The following is a 20,996-nucleotide window of genomic DNA, read 5'->3' on the forward strand; positions in this document are numbered from 1 at the left end:
ACTTTGAATCATCTCCTCGATGACCCAAGCTTTGTAAATACACTTTTTATCACTTCTCAATTTGTACGTCCCACACAATAACTTGTCATTTTTAAACACACAATTTATTTTTGCAACTTTTTAAAGTTAAAGCTTGAATAAGGGGAGGGTGATCTTAAAAACAAAAACACCCTGACAAGGACGGGGGATGTGAAGGGTTGTGTTTTCTAACTCGCATTAAAAGGGATAGTTCACTCAAAATTTAGGAGGTATTTGGATGTTTTTAGGTGTATCTTTTTGGGCGAAGTAGAAGTAAGCCCCGCTAGTGAACGTCATATAGACCAAAAAGACATTGATTCTAAATGTTCCTAACCCGTAGTCCACACGAGGGTGAGGAGAAAAAGAATGCAATTTAAATTTGGGGTCAGGGTTAGGTCTAGGTCTAAGATTGGGGTTAAGGTTAAGGTTAGGTCTAGGTCTACGATTAGGGTCAGGTTTGGGGTTACGGTTGGGGTTACGTTTAGGGTTAGGGTTGGGGTTCAGGTTTGGGTTAGGGTTAGGTCTAGGTGTAGGTCCATGATTAGGGTCCGGTTTGAGCTTAGGGTTGGGGTTAGGGTTGAGGTTGGGGTTGGGGTTAGGGTTAGGTCTAGGCCTAAGATTGGGGTTAAGGTTAAGGTTAAGGTTAGGTCTAGGTCTACGATTAGGGTCGGGTTTGGGGTTACGTTGGGGTTACGTTTAAGGTCAGGGTTGAGGTTGGGGTTAGTTCTAGGCTAAAAGTTAGGGTGAGGTTTGGGGCTAGAGTTAGGGCTAGGGTTAAGGTTAATTTGCGGTGAACTAACCCTATAAGAAAGTTTAAAAATATATTCCTGAGCACAGATCAGAGATATCAGTTTAGTCCCGTTCAAGAATTCAATGCGATCTCTGGCGTTGTGTTCGTTCCACACAGTTTAAACGAAGACGATCTATTACATAATCATTTAATTTCCGCTCATAATTAACTCTCTTATCACCCAGGGGGTTAAAAATATGGTATGCAATCCATGACGACAATGGATCGGGGCCAGACAGGGAATCCCAGGAAAGAATGGTAGCAGATGGCGTGTCTCTCAGGACCCCGGTGATCCCGAACCCAGCAGACACCAAAGACGCAGAATTAGACACAACAGTTGTCATGCTTAGATAAGCGATATATTTAGCTCATCAGTTGCTTGCGCCACATTAGCGGCATCATTAAGACAACAAATGTTGAGTCCAACCTTCCTGTGTGCTCTTTAATTGTTTGATCCCGCCTTCTTTTTCCTTTCCATGCGTGACTCCTTCCATAAACAAACCCCGGTCTCCTCGATAAAGTTCGCTTCACAGCGACGACTCATCGTCGCCGCCGCCGAAAGACACTTCAAGTGCTCTCCAGAGCACAGCCTTGCTCAGCGGCCGCGGCGCGAGGACGGCGTTCTCGAACCTCGTGAATCTCTTGACTTCTAATTTCCTCCAACAAGGGAGTTTATTTCGGGGGCGATGACACACGGAGCATGAGGTGCACCGAGTCTCTATTATTAACAGGAGATTAAAACAGCTGTATGTTCCTCTAAAGAAGCCGCTCCTTACGGCTAACATACGGCGCCCGGATTACAAGCTGCACTTGACCATTTAAATTACTGCAACAAACAGCCTTCACCAGCTGGGGCTTATTATCATAACACCCGCCGCTGCGATACCACAATCTTCTACAGTCCACTGTGCCGCGAACATTCTGAATAAACAACCCTTTTTTTTTTTTAATGTATTTGACTGACGATCAGCGTTTTTTTTCTACTTTCACCGTACTTCATTACACCATTTCCAAAGACAATGTCAGCAAAAGACTTCTACAGCAGCTAACAAATGGAAGGATAAAAAAGATATGGAAAATCTTAATAAATCCAGTGAAAATTTGACACATTTTAGGGAGTAGAGTTGAAGCTAGTAATGGTAAGGAAGGCCTATACAATTACAAATAATTTGCTGCATATTAATGTTTTTTTGGGGGAGGAAACTATAGAATGTTATTGCTTGAAATGTAAAATAAAATGAATTTTTGTTTTTGGTGCAGTCGTGGGCTATTTAATTCAACTTTGGGCCACATTACATTTTTGAAAATAAAGATTTAATGACAAAAAGCACAACATACTTGAGTGTTTGAAGGGAAAAAAGATCAACTGTTCAAGTTAAATATATATTTAATCATCTCAATGAATCATAATAGAATTTGGAATTGTTATAAAACTGTTGTAATGTAAATATTTTGTATTGAATTGATGAATTGAATTGGATTTAAGACGCATTGTTGATGAATTGAATAAACTACATTAAGAATGGTTATTTTAAAGGAAGAGTAGGTGATCTTGGGCAACTGTTTTAGAAAGTTGAATTTGGATTTAACCCTCTTAGACTCTCACCTTTGCTGGTGATTTCTCATCAAAAATCCCCAAAGATATGAAAGATAAATGAGTAAACACCCCAAAAAAAAGGATTGTTTCTCAAAAGGTCATTGACTTTACGACAGTATTTAACCATGACTTTCTTAGTACTTAAGCAAATCTCTGACATCATCTCATAATCTGTCACTTTTAAGGATTAAAACCATGTAATTACATAAAAAAATATCCAATATTTACATTGGCTAATTTGTTTGAATTACTTGTTTCTAATTCTTTAAATTATTCACAGATATTATGAAGACGAGAAGTTGTTTAAAACTAGAAACACAGGTGATTTATTTATATGTATATATATTAATATAATATACGCTTTTCTAACTTCCCCTTCCAAGTGTTACATCAGGAACGTTGAGCAAGTTACAAAATAATTAAAAGAAATAATAGAAATAACATACAATGCCTGATATTCTCGACACCGGCTCAGGACTTTCGTCGACGAAAGATCACACTTTACACAAAAGTGGTAAATGTTGTTTTTTTTAGGCTAACAGAGGTCTAATGTATTCATGTGATAAAATGCTTTAGCTAAGAGCTCCCCTGACACCGAGGAAGACGTCGGCGCTCCCGGGAGGCTCCGCCATTTGATTGGATGTATTTCTATTACTACAGCACTAATTAAGAAGGGGGGGATGTGTGTGTTTCAGCAGCTCTTTCAAATATTTGTTTTCCTGCCACACTCTGGAACGTCTGCAGGCTGTGGGCGGAAGAGACTCATTCTTATCGTGGAGGTTGTTTCAAATACATCATCAACGCGCACGCGCGTGTGTGTGTGCGATCGGGATCGGGGTCGACAAGAGTTGTGCGTCGCACGGTGAACGATCGTGACGCGTTTGCTTTGGCGACGACGGAGACTAAACAGACTGAGCAGAGGCCGGACTGGGAAAAAAAAGAAGAGTTTTCCCAGCTGAGCGTGTGCATGACAGAGTCAGGAAGTTATAAAAGAAAAAGAGGGAAAACCATTATGATGCTCTCATCCCACACAAACAAACACAGCCTGGGGGATTCATACCATCTTGCTCTGTCTTTGTCATCTCCTCCAGCTTCTTCTGCTTCAGAGTGTCCACCACGTCTGCCAGGCTTCCTTTGCGGCGCTCCGGAGTTCCGAACGCTGATCCGCTCAGCAGGTCGCTTCGCTCCCGGGCCCCCTCCTCGGGCTTGTGCGGGGACGTGGAATTGTTCCGGAAGGAATAGAGGGAGCATACTTTATTGCTGTCAGATTCCTGCAAGACAAACAAGACGAGTTTAGGGAAGGCGTGGAATCGTGAGACTTCACGGCGAGTTGAGCTCGAATCAAGTGGTTTTTTAACCTCTTTACATGCGGTGATCTTGACCACATGAAGTGAGTCCGAGTGTGTCTCTTTAACGATGAAATAAAGAGGTAAACTTTCATGGAGGATATTCATCACAACATTACACCCATTTTTAGTGACAACACAAATGTGCGAATGTCAGCAAAAGACTTCTACAGTAGCCAAAACATTTGATGCAGAATAATTAAAGTCACAATTCTAGACATTTTAGCAAGTGTTAGTAAAGTTAATGATATTATTCCTTAATTTTCAACATAAAAAAACACTTTTTTGTGGGTGAAAAAATGCATTTCAATTCACTAAAAGGTCTCATTCCATCATATTTTAAAAGAAAGATTTGAGGAAGAAATGCGTGACTGACAAGAATAAAGAAGTAAAATGAAGAATCAATCGTTGAAAGTAAAGGTATAGTATACTTTAAAGGTAATTTATTTAACTTACAGAAAAATACATTTAGAAAAGATTAAAAAATATTACATAATTGTTATTTTATTCTGCTACTTTATTCAAACAAACTTCATTGAATATTGTTATCTTAAAGGAGGGGTAGGTGATCACTGAAAAGATGTTTAGAAAGTTACATTTTGAAATAAAACCCCTCTCTTCCATCACTAGATACTGTTTTGTCTTTTATTAATCAAATTCCAAATGACAGATTGACATTATAAGATCTAGAATATCTTGTACAATTGTCATTTTATTTCACTTTAGAGTTGAGACTCAAATCAAGTGATTCTTAAGCTGCTTCCATGTGGCGATGTTGAGTGTGTATGTCTGACATGATGAAATAAAGAGCTACACTTTCATGCAGTATATTCATAATAAGCATTACTTTTCATCTGCAGACTACACACACACGCACAAAAAAAAAAAAAAAAAAAAAAAAAACCCTCCCGACTGTAATTTCTCAAATTGCTTTTGAGTGTGCATTTGTGTTGGAGTGACTGCTGTGTAATTTGTTCATTTTCTAGTGGAGACCTATTCTCAGCTGAGTGCCTCCAGCCATCGTAAATCTCCGTCCTGTCTCGCGCTGTTGTTGTTTTGCAGTCCCACCTGTGTATGGTTTAGTATTTAACTAACAGTCCTGTCTCCTGGCTGATGGGCTGAGTGCTCCCGGTGCACAGACACAACTCGCCGACTGAAGAAATTAAGAAGGAAGAAGAAGAGGCAGGAAACGCTCCGCAGATGTGAGCGTATCATTAGCTCACGGGGCCGTCGGTGGAGCGTCTGACAGAAGGTCGTGTTAATTATGATTCCTCGGCTCCGAGAAGAAGCAGAAGGTATCCGAGCTGCAGCCCCTTCATCCGGGGAATAGTTTCGGTTTTTGATTTAAACCTTTGGCCCCCCGACTGTAAAGCAAGTGCATGTGTGTGGCTACATGTGTCTTCATCATGTACGGCTGAGCTCTGGTAAAAAATCTTCCTCCGGAGAGTCACCAAAATAAAAGCTTCTTTTTTTTTCTTTTTTTTTTTGGGAATGCAGTAAACGGGGCGCTAAAGGAATGTTGACAGGACCGTTTTCTCATCCCTGTGTTGCATGTCGAGGCCCCCGGGGGCGGAGCGGTGTTGTGCGAGCGAGCGAGGGTGGTCTAGTACCAAGCGCCCGGGTGGCACGACTGTCCGACCGACTGCGCCTCCCAAGTCTGCGCTGGATGATTATGCAGCGTGGCAGAGGCGGTGGAGAGCGCTGGAGGGGAGTGAGAGGAGTGCCGGGTTAATCAGCTGGCACAGGATCAGGGCACAGCCCACACAGACCCACAACACCCGAGTCATCGGTGCAGGATCCTTGCTCTGTTATCTGACACTTTCTTCTGCTCATTAAAGAGCAGCAAAAAAAAATCTCCAGGTCCTTAAATATTTTCATAATATCAAAAGATTCATTCAGCATCAGCTGGGATTCACGTAGTATCGTCTCTTTGCCGATACTTTTTGTATAAAGCTGTGAGAATGACGCCTCAATTCATTTACGATTAATCGCGATTAATCAAGGCCCATGATTGATATTATTTAGACAGCACTAGTATTAAATATAGTAGGAGTTACCATATATGTAGAAGACATTGTGCACTTCATCTTGTGGGCTTCATTTTTTTAGTCTCAATTTTAGTTATCCTAACTTCTGATGCAGTCTGAATATTCCTTTTCAAATTTGCGATTAATCGCGATTAATCGAAGCCTATGACTGCAATGAACTTGTTTGTTTATTTATTGTAGCTCTGTAAACCTTTTAGTTATCATAGCTGTAGGACATCATCTTGTTGGCTTTGTTTTTGTCGTTACTTGCGTATTATAACGGAGCATGTTTACATGTATTTACCATTTTCTTATTTGTGATTAATCGTGTTTAATCGAAGGTGATGATTGTGATTAAAACGCTTATTTTAGGGCAGTACTAGTGTAGATTCTGGGGAAAATATTTTGTAAAACATAGAGATACTATAGTGCACATGTACGTGTAAATGTGTATTTTTTATTTGCGATTAATCGAAGCCCATGATTGTGATTAACTCAATTATTTTTTAGAGCACTGATATAACTTATGCCCACTTGTTGGTTTCATTTTTTATTCTTAATGTTATTTATTCATGTCATCTACATTTACATATAAAATATAATTTTGCGATTAATTGTGATTAATCCAAGCGTATGATTGTGATAAACTTTTTGACAGCACTTCAAAAAACAGATTCCATTTTTTTTACCATGGAGTTACCATGGCTATTTTTTAATCTTAGGTATACTTATCTTAACTTATTTATCTCAACACCATTAAATGCACATCTCAATTTTAAATGTGCGATTAATCGTGATTAATCAAAGCCTATGATTGTGATGAACTCGATTCCTTAGACCGGACTTTTACGAAAGTTCTGATTTCTGTTACAATAGCAAGCTTTATTGTACTTATCTTAACTTATTCATCCCAGTACCATTTACATTTGCGATTAATCGCGATTAATCCAAGCTCACGATTAAGCCTGGTCGACCTCACACGCACACACCTTCCTCTCCCGGCTCACAGTCCTCCAGCTCGCATTCATGTTGAGCTTGGCTGCAGACGTCCTCACAACAGCAAAAACAACTGTTGAGCTACCGAGGACAGGATTTGTTTTGATAGCAACAATGAAAGTAAACTGAAACAGAGACGTTCCGGGCCAAGTTAAATCATTGCACCGCCGGGACTTGAACTATTACTCAAGGCGAGTTAAGGGGTCTGTAGTTGGAGCTCAGAATAGCCTCGTGAGTTTGTGAGGTTGATCGATGCACCAGGAGTCGAGTTTTTTTTTCAGTAGCTTTACATGCTTTTTTTTTTTTTTAAATGAACTTTAACTGGTTTTAGTTGCTTCACGGCTCTGGTCGCGAGTGTGTGGTTTTTTTTTTTTCCTCACCATGCGTTGCTGAGCAGACACCAGGCTCTCCCAGTCGCTCTCGGCCGGAACGCTGCTCAGCGGCTGCAGCTCGTCCGGGTGGGTTTTCCCGTGCAGCAGGTTGTGCAGCGGCAGCTGTGGCGTGCAGTGAGCCTCCACGCTCTCGTCCTTCTCCCAGGACAGGTGCTCCTGGCTCATGGCGTCTTCTCCGTCGACCGCCGAGGTGAAGGGAGAGGTGGCTTGCTTGGAAGACATGACTCTGCTGTGGAGGGAAAGAGAACGGAAAGTTTGAAACATGTGGCGCTAGAAGAAGAAAAAATGAAGCAGAAGTTTTCTCATCGTCTCATGTTGTTATTAACATCCTCGGATCATTTAGGTACTGTTATACCAAAGGAAGAGAGGAAAAAGAAGCATTAAACAAGATAAAAAAGTTAATAAATCTCTATATATATTTACAAAGACTCCTTTTTCATATAACTCTTCTAAATATTCCTAATTCATTTAGGAGAAAAAGAAAAAATCAATTAAGAAGGACAACATTTATTTCTCAATTTGACAAAAGGCGTTTTTTGTCAAAAGAGAATGAGGAATGATGTTAAATAAAAGGTAAGTAAGTAAGTCATTTTTATTTATAAAGCGCTTTTCCAGTCCAGGGTCACAAAGCGCTTAAACAATCAAAACAATATTCAATAAAGTATATACTTTAAAGATCAAGATAAAACTGATAACTCAACAGGAGTTCCGGAAAATCAAGGTGAAATGATTAGGTTTCCATTGATCCTCTGAAGGCCAAGAAAAAGATACGAGTGAACATTTTATTCTTCTGTAACTACGACCTTTTCAAAAAAAAACAAAGGCTTCAATGTTTCGTGCGTCAGAAGCAAGAATTGTATCATCTCTTCAACAAACCGTTTAGCTCTGGTTTTTTTTAACGGACTCGCAAACACACTCGGAGGTGAGCGCAAAAGCGGCAGGAAAAAAAAAGCAGCGGTGGCCCTTATTTAAACGCCACGTTCCTGAGCAGCTGCACAAACACAACTCCCTCGCTGAAGCAGGTAGACAGCTGAGACCTGTCTGTCCGTCCGACGAGTGTTTCCGGCTGCGTCTTCAACCGGGTCTCTCCATTTTAATCAACCCCCCCCCCTCCCTCTACACACACACACACACACACCCCTTTAAACTGCTTCCGGTAATTACATCCAAACCCAAAGTCATCTACGAGTGTTGAGTGCTTGTAATTGAAAATCAAAAAAAAAAAAAGTCAGGCGAAAAGTTCAGAGTGTGTCGACACGTGTGTGTGTGTCGAGAGCAGTATTTTTTATTAATGCTCCCAAAAAGCCGGAGCCTCGAGTGCAAAACGACGACGTCGTCCTCAGCGGAGAGAGTGAAACAAAGCACTGCTTTTGTATTACACACTAAATCAAGTGGTATTATTTTACCACTAAAATATTCAGTCTCTCAGGCACTCTTACTTGGGTCTCCAACCATCCGTCAAACTGCTGAGGCGTGAGCGAGAGAAAGGGATTTTTTTTTTTTCGAGAGCGAAAAAGGAGTCTCCGTCCTCTTGTAACATGTGTCTACAGCAATCTTGTTAAAGAATGCAACAGATCTGCAGCAGCTCCATAACAGTATTTGTCAGCAGGAGTTAATAATTTATTAGCAGCGCTGGGAGGGCTCGGCACGGAGCAGACCCTCTGCCCCACCCCCCCAACCCCTGACAAGCAAACCCCTCCACAATACTACCTCGTATCATTGAAAGGGAAAAAAAAAAAAGGAGAAGTGCGGCAGTAATTCTCTGAAAATATCCGAAGGCAAGCGTATAATATTTTATTTCTCGTATTGAAGCCAGAATCACCCAGGGCGAAGATCTAAAGGTTCTCAGCGAGCGATAGATCAATATAGACACAACAAAGGCACCCGAAGAACATCAACTTGAACGAAAGGTATTACCTTATGCATGCAGATTTTTCACCCTGTGTTTAAAATACCTGAAGAAAAATTCATCCATAATTGAAGCAAGTTTATTCGAGTGGAAAATAGCTCTTTCGACGAGCCCCCCGGTCGCACAATAAGAATAGCGATCGATAACCGGTTGTTTCCGAGCCTTAAAAAAAAGAGTGAGTTTGAAGGCAGCACTAAGGGTCAATCAAAGGAGAAAAGAAAGTCTAAATATAGCTGACAATATTGCATACGTTCGGGGGATTAAGTTCCTAGACGCTTGGGGATGGGGGGGGTTTATGTGGCCCCCCGGAATGCCTTTGCGTCAAGAATTGTTCCCGGTGATACTGTTTCATCAGCGTGCGAAACAACCTCCGCCTAATTGAAGAGTATTAGAGAGGCAGCAGGTCTTGTGATCGAGTCCTATCCCATTTCCTGTCGTCGTTAAAAAAAAAAAGAGGCAAACACTTGTCCGTCTCGCTCTGGCCCCCAATTTTATGGGTTGAAAAAAAAACCTGCGTCTTATAGCGGCCAAAAGAAATAAACTTTTTGATAACCGGATGAATAAAAAATTAAAAAAGCTGATGTGTTACGATAATTCTTAATAATAAAAAAAAGATCTGCTTAATGGTGAAATGACAGATTTATTATGCACATCACACTATCAAGTATAGATGATTTACTTTTGCATCCGTATGGCTTTCCAACGAAATTCTGTAAATTTATGAAACTCGTATATTTTGACCCATAAAATAAGTACTTTTTAAAAAATGTAATATTAACACTTGACACCGTCACCGTCCTTCTATAAAAGCCTCATTTACAAATGTTGCACCACCAACAGCTTCAACAAGAGCCAAAGGTTTATCTCAATTAAAGCACATTTCATGAGACACTAGGTATGCGAGGCGGTGTGTGTGGAGGGAAGGAGTCGAGCCTTCTGTGTGTGATTCTAAAGGTGAAGAGAGAAATCATCTGTTTCCCTTCAGGGGGTTCCTCCTGTTCTAACAGGTGTCGTTGTAGGGTTCCTCGGGGTTCTTCACCTGCCATAATGAGATATTACTACCTGACAGCTCCCAGCTGGAGGATCATTGACACGGAATCCGCCGTTTAGCACAATTAAATTATCGCTCGCCATTTTGATTGTGTCACGCTGTGCGCCAGCCGGATTTTTTTCCCTTAGTTTGGAAACATCGTCGACTCGCGCTTCAGCCGTCACACTGGTTTTGTTTTAGGTAAGATATGACGTGTTGTTTTTTTGGAATATATCAACTATTATGTAAAAGGAAAATATCTCTTTAATCAGGATTTTGAGTATACTTTTAATTGAAGCCCACTTATGTATATTTTGGGATATTTCTTACATAACCCTAACCTTAAACCTAGCCCTAACCCTAACCCTAGCACTAGCCCTAGCCCTAACCCTAACCCTAGCCCTAGCCCTAACCCTCACCCTAATCGTAACCCTAACCCTAACCCTAGCCCTAGCCCTAGCCCTAACCCTCACCCTAATCTTAATCCTAACCCTAACCCTAGCACTAGCCCTAACCCTAACCCTAACCCTAACCCTAACCCTAAATCTAACCCCTAACTCTAACCATAAGCCTACCCCTAACCCTAACCTTAGCCATAAATCTAAGACTAAGCATACCCCTAAGTCTAAGCCTAAACCTAACCTGACTTAAGGCTAAGGCTTCCAATAACCCCTTATCCATTGTTATTGTCTTACATTTGTTTAATAGATATATTTTTAAACCTTTTTTAGCATTTAAAAAACAGGTGGTGGCAACAAAACCAACAGCACAAAAAGCTTGTTCCATACCACCATGTTTGACGAAATGATTCCTAGATCCAGATGGTAAGTTGGATCAGCACTAAAATTTTGTTATACGTTCTTGGTCTATTGGTACGTTTTCGAGGTACTTCGCTAGAATTCAGACCTAACGATTCTCGGATCTAATGCGTTGGTTTACTAGTAAATACAGGAAAAAAATACTGAAAAGTTTTTAATTAAATAATAATGGATTTCCCTGTAGATTACAATTCAAAACAACAACCGTTGCTGTACAGTTTGGTAAATGGTTGATTTTATGTGGGAAAAGCTAATGGAGCATTACACATCTTTTCCCTTTTCTCGTCTAAAAGCATCGTCCTCCAATCATTCCGAGCTTCTCTACGATATTTCTCAGTTTATTTGACATGTATTGACACAAATATTGTGTCTACATCGCCCTCCTCTAATGAAGTATAAACGACCGGGAAACAGGTTCTCCTCACTCTCGACTCTTCGGGGGAGTTGTCTCTATGAAACGGTTGAAATTGTTCCAACCATTATTGTTGACCTTCCCCTGCTAAAAAGTCAACTCAATTACAACGCCACTTCATCCCCTCTTCACATGCCGTCCCGATGCCTCCTCTATTAACAACCCTTGCCCGGGGCTGAAACCCACACGATCGCCCGCCAGAGCGAATTAAGCCGGGCCGCCCTAAAGTGCACACTTTGCATAGCGAGCCAGGGAATCTAAAATGACTTTGCGGCGTTAATTATTTGCAATAATTTGCTGGCTGAGAAACGGTCTTGTTCCTCACTGTAAACACTTGTACAGCTGCCCCGACAGCTCGGTCGTCCCTGCCTCCTGAAGAAGAGCAGATACAGGTGCTGGAGTGATGGAGTGTTCCTGTATGACTCCTCGGTGGAGGGTCAATTAGTGCGGGAGCCTCAATAGGGCCCTTCTCCACGTTTTCTTCCCATGTGGCATTGGGCCTTTCAACCGCTCCAAGGGCGGCGACTCGACGGCTGTTTATTTATACAAAATGTATTCCTTGTATTTCTTTATCGGATGCTTGAATATTTCCTGCCCAACCTTGATCTCCGCGGCTGACCCCGGGAAACAATGAAAAAACATCTTTACAAATCATGTTTTTGAAGCTGAGGAAAAGCCTCTTGTCATTTCTCTCTTTCAACCCCCCCGCCCCATCATTTTTCCACCGCCCTATAAGAGGACTCCTAAGAGGCAGGTTCTGCCCGACTCCAGCAGAACCTCACAGAGAGCCGTCGACTAACACAACAACCGCTCGCCGAGCAACAGTGGAGCTTTGTGACTTCGTAGTTGACAGTAAGTTATGAGCCCTTTGTGAGCCGGGGGAAGGAAAACAGAGATCGGAATTTGGCAGGACCATTATAATACAGAATTGTCCCCGTACATGGAATCTGAAATTTTTCACGGCAACAATAAAGCATTGTCGGCGCGGAGAAAAGCAACGGTGACAGATGAAATATAGAGTTAGGGGCCCACTTTTTTTTTTGGTGGAACTGTAAACAAAGCACTATTCAAAGCCAGGTCCTTTTTTTTTCTGTCATTTAAAACGACGACTTTGTCCGCCCGGTGCAATTGAATGAACTTTTATAGTCGCCAAGAAAACGTGAGGCCAGAGGTTCCAAATTTTACTGAGGGGGGGGAAAAAAAAAAAAGAAAAACCCGTATGAAATGCACAACGAGCCCACAGTGGATCGCTATGAAATTCAGCCGAATGAGTTCGATAGTAAAAAAAGAATTGGCTTTGAAGACAGAGGGACTCTTATGAGAGGGGACTTGTGGGGGGTCATTGTTCTCTATGACAAGTAAACCATGGGGCCCAGTCATTGGCCTTTTCCATCGTCGCGGGCATTATTGGCAACACTTGTGCCCGACAGAACTGGTGTTGGTCCGACACCCGTTGGTGTGGACATCTGGAATGTCGGGAGACAGTGGGCCATTTTTTTTGCTCTCGGTTAAAGACCTCACACCGTCACAAATATTCCACATAAACGCTTAAGTTTTGAGGTCACTTTTCCTTTTCTGAATACATTAATAGCATTCATTGGGCTAAAAAAAAAGAAAAGAGGGGGGTTGTTTGGGTGAGAGGGGGGCACATTTGTCTTCTGACGACTAGACCTCTTTGGCCTCTTTGTCTTTGGACCCCGTGTGAGTGTTTTGAGGGCTGTGAGAAGACGGATCGCTGGGGAGAAGAGCGGAGTTTCATGGGACACGTCAATTGGAAAATCAAAACAGGGGTAGTTCATTTGCTCCACCCAGATGAGGCCATGTAGCCCGCGATGAATCGGGGGGGTCAGGCCGGCCACACCTCGAAAGATTTATGATTAAGGCTTATTATGTTGGGGGGAAAAGTGACATTGATTGCTGATTTAAACCTACTGAAACCAATTAATTTTGCCAGGAGTGAATAGAAAGCATGGTCAACAGTGTGTGTCATTCTGACAGCTCGGACAGGGCGAGGGGAAGAAGCCGAAGCAAAAAGTGAAGGATACGTTAATTGCCGGCTCTGTTTGGAGGCTGTTAGAAGTTGGGATGAGTGATTGACAGCCGATACAAAAAAAAAAAACCGAGGGACCTGGAGCAGAGCCAGGAAGCCCCGGTCACTGATCTGAGTAATTGCCCCCAAAATTTCGGTTCACAGAAGCCACGCACCGTGTTTTAGCAATGCTAAGATGGTTTCTCTGAGAGGGGCCCGGTGAGTAAATGAAGGCGAACACGGCCTTTAATAAAACCAGAGCTGACAGACAGCTGAGCCGGACTTGATGCCGACTCAAACGACCCCGATGTTCTGCCGGACCAACCTCTCCGGCTTCGACTTCCAACCACACACACCTACCACTGCGAATACACAACAAACGCCTCAATTACATTCAGTGTTTCTTCCTGTGGTTGTCGGCTTCGCTTTGTTTACCAATTCCCCCCTTTTTTTTTTTCTTCTCCCTGTTCTATCATGACACGGCTTGGAAATGAAATCATTAACTAAATTGCTTCTTTTTTTTTTTCTCCTCTCTCCCTCTCTTTCTCTTCTGAAGCCACAAGTGTGCGTCAGGATCTGTGTGTGTCTGGCGGCGGGCCACAAGCCTCTGGTTCCCATACAAGCCTCTTGCCCCGGCTCTGTTGTGGTTCCCTGCCACCGCACTCATTACGCTCGTACGCAGCACGACGCGGCGCTGCATCGACTCCTAGAAGTCGGAATTAATCGGGTAATCTCAAGACACCACTGTTCAAACAAGGAGGCCCATTGTTCCCCGGGAAACACTCGCCCAGTCGCTCTTTTAAATCTCCATCGCAGGGTTCTGAAGGACGTTACGCGAACCTGGTGTTGTGGTTTTTTTTTGTTTTTTTTTTAAAAACATGTTCAACATATTCTTGGAAACTTTTCAATATTGTCAGACACCCGAGCAAACAGATGGAAGGCAAATATGAAGTGAAGGCCGGACAAATATGTGATAAGAACACAGGAACAGTGGTTGAGAAGTGCAACATGATCCCACCTACACACACATGCGTGTACACACACACACAAACACACACACACACTCACAGTAACCCGTGTTTTTATCTGTTTATCACTTCTCCACGGAGCAGCAGATGTTACTTTCACAGGCTGTTGTGTCAATTCCTTCAGAAGTTCAGCTCTTTCTATTCACCTCCAACCATGACCGAAATGAAAGCAAATTGTTTACACACCAAACTGAAATCCTTTTTCTTTTTCTTTTTTTTTACCGAATATTCATCAAAATGAAAGCCTTTTGGAGCAAGTTTCCAATTAATAGGAGTTGGTTCTGACCAAGTCACCAGAGTTGTGCGATGTCACGCACGGAACCACAACCGACACGGTGAAATCAGCGCTGACAAACATGTGAAATGACTATGATCCCTGCATGGGAGTTTAAAGTTAATAACTGCTCATCAACCCGACTGACTTCCTGTCTCCGGTTTAAATTAGTCAAAATTATAGAAGTAAAATAAAAGCATAGCATTGAGCAGCGACAAACGAGTCAAAATAAAAAGATATACTACCTATATCTTACATTTAAATAACTTTTTTTTTCTTCTTTTTTGATATCCCAGCTAAAAAAGGGCGAGAGGTAAGGACACCCTGGACAGGTCAATGAGCCACTTAAGCACAGATAAATGTTATATCCTGGTGAGGTTCATACAAGACACATGTAAATCTGATTTATAGTTATTTAACCCCTTTGTTGACCATCTAGTCACATCATAAAAACAAAGTTCGGGGCCCTTTTTTGAAGGACGCCCCCCACCCCCCAACATGTTTACAGTAGGACCCCTAAACCACAGAGAAATCTTCACTACGTAGCACTCTTGGTCTGAGAATAACTACAGACTAGTTTTAAAATAAACATTTTAAAAATGACGTATGGCAGCTGATTGATGAGTTTACTGAGAGGGGGTGAGGCACAGACAGATTCGTTTTTTTATAAATCGAGTGACTTGTTTTGAGACTGAGTTAGAAACAAATGGTATTATTATTATTTTATTAATTCAAAAGTTATAAGGCCAGCAAGTGTGGGTTCACCTTGTGCTGCTCAGTCCTTCCAAACCAGCTAAAAAACTATAATATATCTTTCAGAGAAACAGAAATACATATGTGTAGGAGTGAAAATGTACCATTACTAATATAAGAAATAGTTTAAAAGTAATTATCTCAGTTGGTTTAAATTGTTCTAGTTCATCTTGTGAAATAGGATAAAACATAAAATCGAAATAACTATATTAGTTAAGGGGTTTATTAAGTCAAAGTCCTTTTCAAAACATGTTTTCGTTGCGTCTTTACATTCAGTGTGTAGTGACTCCAGGCCGCTTGTGTTGTTACATAGTTATTAATAACCAAATATCAAGCGGCCTGTGGTGAAGCCGTTCTGTTCGCAGAACATATTGTTGACTTGTTTTATTTCCAGAGGCCTGAGTAATACAGATGGTGTTGTGCCGAGTGTGCAGAGTCTATAAAGCTGCGACACCAGAGACCAAACAGCGTCGGGCTAGTGTGTCGACTATAAATGGCCGCTACATCACAGCGGCTAAAAATACAGCATCAAGTTTCCTCTGTTTCTCAGCCGCGAGCCCTGCTTCTTCTCGCTGGCTCCGAGTTTCTTTTTGAAAAAAAAAGTTAAGTCTCACACATCGCTCCGATTTCCTCCCCTTTAAAGCTCTGAAGTGTTGCATCATGGGACAGCGAGCGATTGTGCAGGAAACACACCTCAAGTGGATTCAATCATAAACACCACTCACCGGTGCTGGTTCTAATGGTGCTGATGACTTAATCTTTACACAAACCTGTGTTTCAACCGCACACACACACACACACACTCGCGGATGATTGTGTGTTTTAATTGAGTCTCAGCCTTTGTGTTGTCTATTATCTCTGACTAATAGCATACATCCAAGCTCTCATTATCAGAGTGGCTCTTTATCCGGGACCCCTTGCTTGATCCAGTTGGAGTTGATGCAATATGAAGCGAACACACACACCCGTCAGCGTCGATCTGCATATTCAATAACTTCCGTAATTATATGCACAATTCATCAGATGGGGTGTGATTGCAGGGGAAGTGGAGGAGAGTGGAATAGAGAGGGCGCCGAGAGGTCTGATTCCTGGAGGACTGAAGTCTAATCACAAAACTAACATGATAATTGAAATCTAAATTGAAAGGTTTTGCTCCGAGTTAGTCAGACAGTGAGTGTAGACGTGAGGGTGGGTGTGGTGTGGTGTGGGGGGGGGGAGTAGTCACGAAGACGGAAAAATGCATTTATATACAGCCTCTTAAGATAGTGGTACTTGTCAGCAGCTGCCGAATGATAACATGTATATTATTACACGTTTATTACCGTCATTTTTGCTTAAGATAGACACTAACCTTAACCCTAAAAATATATACATTAATTGTATTTTATTTTTCTTCACCTGCCATTTTATTATATGTGTGTCTTATCAGGAAAAAGTGTCAAATGTATTTTCAATGTGAAAATATAGACTTTATCAAATGTACATAAAGTGATGCAGAAAAACATAAATGGTTTTGGTAGCTGCTCTAGAAGTCTTTTGCTGACAATCCTACCATTATGTTCCCACAGACGAGGTTGGATTATGATATATCGTAGTGTTCGTGCGAGTATATTGACCCCAAATGTACATTAAAGGTTTTTTTTCAGGTTAGATAAGGAGAACATCATGATGTTTACTTGTGTTCTCAAGTAATTGATAAAGTTGTGTTTTAAAATAGACTTTGATCACAGAAGGGGCCAAAATATATTGACAATGTAAGTCGAGGTCCGAACAAAATGGTATTAACAGGAAGTTTTACTTTTATTGGAGGTGTGTATAGTTAAAGACATCAATAATATTACTCCTTGTCTGTTTTTTAAACCTTTAAACATCTTTTTAGGTCACGAAATTAACACAAAACCATCCTGAAGGCAACATAAAATAACAGATTATTATTCCCCCTTAATATTTAGCATATACTACCTGGTTTTATTTCAGAAATATCTTCTCTTAATCATACTTTTGTCTTTATTTTTTTAAGGAAAGTGTGCTTCTTGTATAGAAGAATTTAATTAAATATTATAGTTTATTAAATTAATTGCTTCAGTTGAACTTAAACTGTGATATTTTGAACATGTTTTCATCGCTCATGCCGCGGCTGAATGTCGTCCAAGCGTCTGCGTCAGTTCTTTGAAAAGGAAAAACAGGAACAAGTTGACCGTGACTCCCATGACTCACTTCAGCCTATAGCTTCCACTCCTCAGACGTGGAACTCCAGGAAACATTTATTCACCTGAGTAGTATCTGGCGATGAATTAAATCAGAGAGCATTGTCTCCCGCCTGTCCTCCATTTCACCTCACTGTCTTCGCATTCATGTTTTACTCATCGCCGCATTAAAAAAAAAAAAAAAAAAAAAAAAGAAAAAGGAAAGTGCAGAAAAGTCCTCTGCCGTCCTCCCTTCCTCCCCCTCTCCGTCTCTCGGCTGTCGCTCTCCAGCACAGGATTCATATTCATCCCTCAATAACGTTTAATTAGTAATGCCAAATTCATTAACCTATACTGCTGTTACGCTGGCCTCAGCCATAAATTAGCTTAATGTGAGCCGACGTATTGCGGCTGTAATAAGGGACATAAAACTCAAACAGATACTGTTCTTCCACTGGATCATTTTAACTCGCCGGCGTTTTTTACAGCAGACGATTAAATCATCCGCCGACAATCGGCAAACCTGTTTAGCTTAATTGATGTTTTAATAAAAAACCTCTGTTTATTCAGCTCAGGGTTTGAAATGAAATATATTTCAGGGTTGTTTTTGACACATTTCACCTCAGAAAATACACATTTAAAGTCGTTATTATTTGGCAGAACTAGGAGAACGAGGGAAATTCGTGGCCCTTTGTTTGTATCTTAAAAGAGTCAAAAACCACCGCACTGTTTATGTTTTCACACTTTTATTTATTTTATTTTCATTATTAGTAAAACTCTAATCTTGTAAAGGTTATTTGTTATTAGTTATTAGATGCATTTCAATAAAAAGTTAAAGTTAGGCAGTTAAATAACAGGATACATTTATTTAGCTTCACTATTTGTCAAACTTGTATTGAAGTTGTTGTTTTTTTCTGTTTTGTTTTTGTTTTTAGTGCTTTTTAAGGCTTTTTTCTCCTTCATTCCTCGTTCTTTCAGCTTGACAGTTCCTTACGAATCTCACATTAAATTCTAAAAGCTGTTTTGGAAACCAAGGTTGGATTTGTGAATTATATAGAAAATGTAACACTAAAATATAACTTTTAGACGAAAATATAAGTTCTAAGGCTAGTGTAAGTGGGTCTGTCACTCATACTGCTCAGTCCTACTAAACCAGCTAAAAATCACCAACTTTAGTTTTTTATAAACACCGGGAGTTAAAATGTACCATTCTTAATATGTAAAAGATTAATTATAAATACAAGTTCATAACGCTAGTCGACTTATTCAGTATTTCAGTTAGTTTATAACTTTTATATATCTGTATTAAACTGTTGAACAACTGCCACATATTTCATAAAGTAACTTAGGACAAAAGTGCTCATTCAGCACATTTTTTTCAACAGTTCTGCACCAAACTTTTTCTGCCACTTTTTGTTGTTGGTATCAAATCTTTTGTTCGGCTCTTTTCCCTGCATTCATTGTTTTATTTTTGGCTTGCATCTGTCGAAGCATGAATGGTAGGAAACTGCGTTAAGATGTTTTAAAAAAGTACATTATAAACTGAGGAGAAACTATAAAATAAATGCTCAGTAAGAAAAAGCAAATATGATGTCAAGTTGTGTAAAAGATGAATTGAAAATATCATCCTCATAACTAAAGATTAGTCTTTTCTTATCCGTGATCCCTTCATAATCTGAGCCCGTCGGTCTCTGTCGTGCTTTCAAAAGAGTTCAAATGTCACTTTCTTATTCAGACGAACATCTTCAGTACAAAACAGCCTTCACTGTCCAAGGATTACGTGCCGACCTCCGTGACCTTCGATCCCCCGGCGCTCTCGCCTAACAGCTCGCACCAAAGAACCTATCAGGATCTTACTTGGACCACCACAAAGGGTCTTGTCCTTTTTTCTGAACACTCTTCCTCTCTGTTTTCTTTTCCTCCTCGAGCATAGGTGATGAAGGAACACTGCGCCATTGTTTGCTAGCAGATGGACCTCGGGGTTGCCCGGGCAACCGCTCTAATCCGCCTATTTTTTACCACTTTATAAATTAACAGTCTCCGAGTGCTAGCCTTTTAAGCAACGGGGCCAGCGCTCGCCTTTAATTAGCTAAGATCTGCCGGGAGACGCCGCGATAAGCTAATCGAGATTTAACTAAATAACGACAAAAGCGACTCCCCCCCCCCCCCAAAAAAAAAAAAAACCCCGGTGCCAAGAACGACAATAATGAGGGCGCTATTGAGCGTTAAAGATTCTGGCCCGCCATCAAAACAGAGGGGATAATTGTTGTGGTGTTTTCCATACAATCAACAAGCCATTGTCTGGGACTTGAACACTACGGAGAATAGAAGCCTTTTTAATGATGGGCCGGTGCTGCCATGAGGATCCTGAACAAAGTGCTCACACAGGAAGGACCTTGATAGACTACTGATTTCCTTTGCACCGTGGTTCAAGACAGCTTTGTTAGGAAATGTCTTGTCCTCTTTTCGGGGTTTTTTTGTCTCTCCTCCCGCTCAAACAGCCCCGAAATGCATGAGAGGAGAAGCTTTTACGCCCGGAAAGACTCGCTCAAAGAATGATGTTCAATTGTCTACTTCCAAAACTGGACAAATTCACTCAGAAAATATTAGTTATTCAATCAAGTATATCTATCTCAGATCCCGACAGACACACCTACGGATTATTAAAATCTTCATTTAAGTTCTGTACCTTTTCGGACTTTGGGAGGAAACCAGAGGTAACTCAAAGGAAGGAATTAGGAAGTCAGAGAAAGGATAAACTCAGAACAAGTTAAACGTTGTTATCATATATATTATCGTTAGCGTTAACATCTCCCATAAGACATTACAGGTAAAAAACATTTACTTTTCAGTACAGAAATCAGGTTATGTTTGAAGAAATGGCTTCTGTGATTTGAATTTCATCAAATACGTTTGACATTTTTGACGTGTAAACTTGGCAGCTGCTGAAGAAGTCTTTCGCCGATATTTCCCGTTTTAAATATGGCTTAAAGTGTAAATGGAAGTCGAACATTTTTGAGGATAATATAATGTAATTATGTTATTTCCTGTTTAAAAAGGTTCTGAACAAAATGTTATTAATCATAGATTTAACTTGTTAGTAAAAGTGATAAGACATTAAACATCTCAAAGATGAAAAGTGAAATAGATGATATCTTGAAATGAGGAATAAATAACCTAGTGACTAGTGATAGTATAAACATGTAAAACAGGGCTGATTCCAAAGGTTTAATCAGTTTTAAAGTCTCCTTAATCAGAGCCTTGACTTTGGTACGGAAATGAAACCATGCAATATAAATATACTTTAGAAACATTTGAATTAGAGGATCTCAAACTCAACTGATCAGTCTATTATTTGATTTAGTTGTTGAGAACTTTTGTTTGATTTTAC

General features: G+C 40.7%; 2 protein-coding genes across 6 annotated transcripts in view; one reads left to right on the top strand and one right to left on the bottom strand.

The window, feature by feature from the left end:
* sox6 (SRY-box transcription factor 6) overlaps positions 1–20,996 on the bottom strand; it is a 158,892-nt gene that overhangs the window by 102,053 nt on the left and 35,843 nt on the right. For all 5 annotated transcript variants that reach the window (XM_087793752.1, XM_087793751.1, XM_087793749.1 and 2 more), the window contains 2 exons: positions 7,155–7,395; positions 3,466–3,676 (listed from right to left, as the gene is read on the bottom strand). In XM_087793752.1, coding sequence (XP_087649878.1) covers positions 3,466–3,676; positions 7,155–7,388 — 445 coding nt within the window. In that variant the 5' untranslated portion in view covers positions 7,389–7,395. The remainder of the gene's footprint in view (positions 1–3,465; positions 3,677–7,154; positions 7,396–20,996) is intronic.
* Positions 1–20,996, top strand: part of alx4a (ALX homeobox 4a) — a 314,532-nt gene that overhangs the window by 78,179 nt on the left and 215,357 nt on the right. The gene's annotated exons all lie outside the window — the stretch shown is intronic.

The sequence above is a fragment of the Callionymus lyra genome, chromosome 6 (genome assembly GCF_982586985.1).
Source record: "Callionymus lyra chromosome 6, fCalLyr1.hap1.1, whole genome shotgun sequence".
Taxonomy (NCBI): Eukaryota; Metazoa; Chordata; class Actinopteri; order Syngnathiformes; family Callionymidae; genus Callionymus; species Callionymus lyra.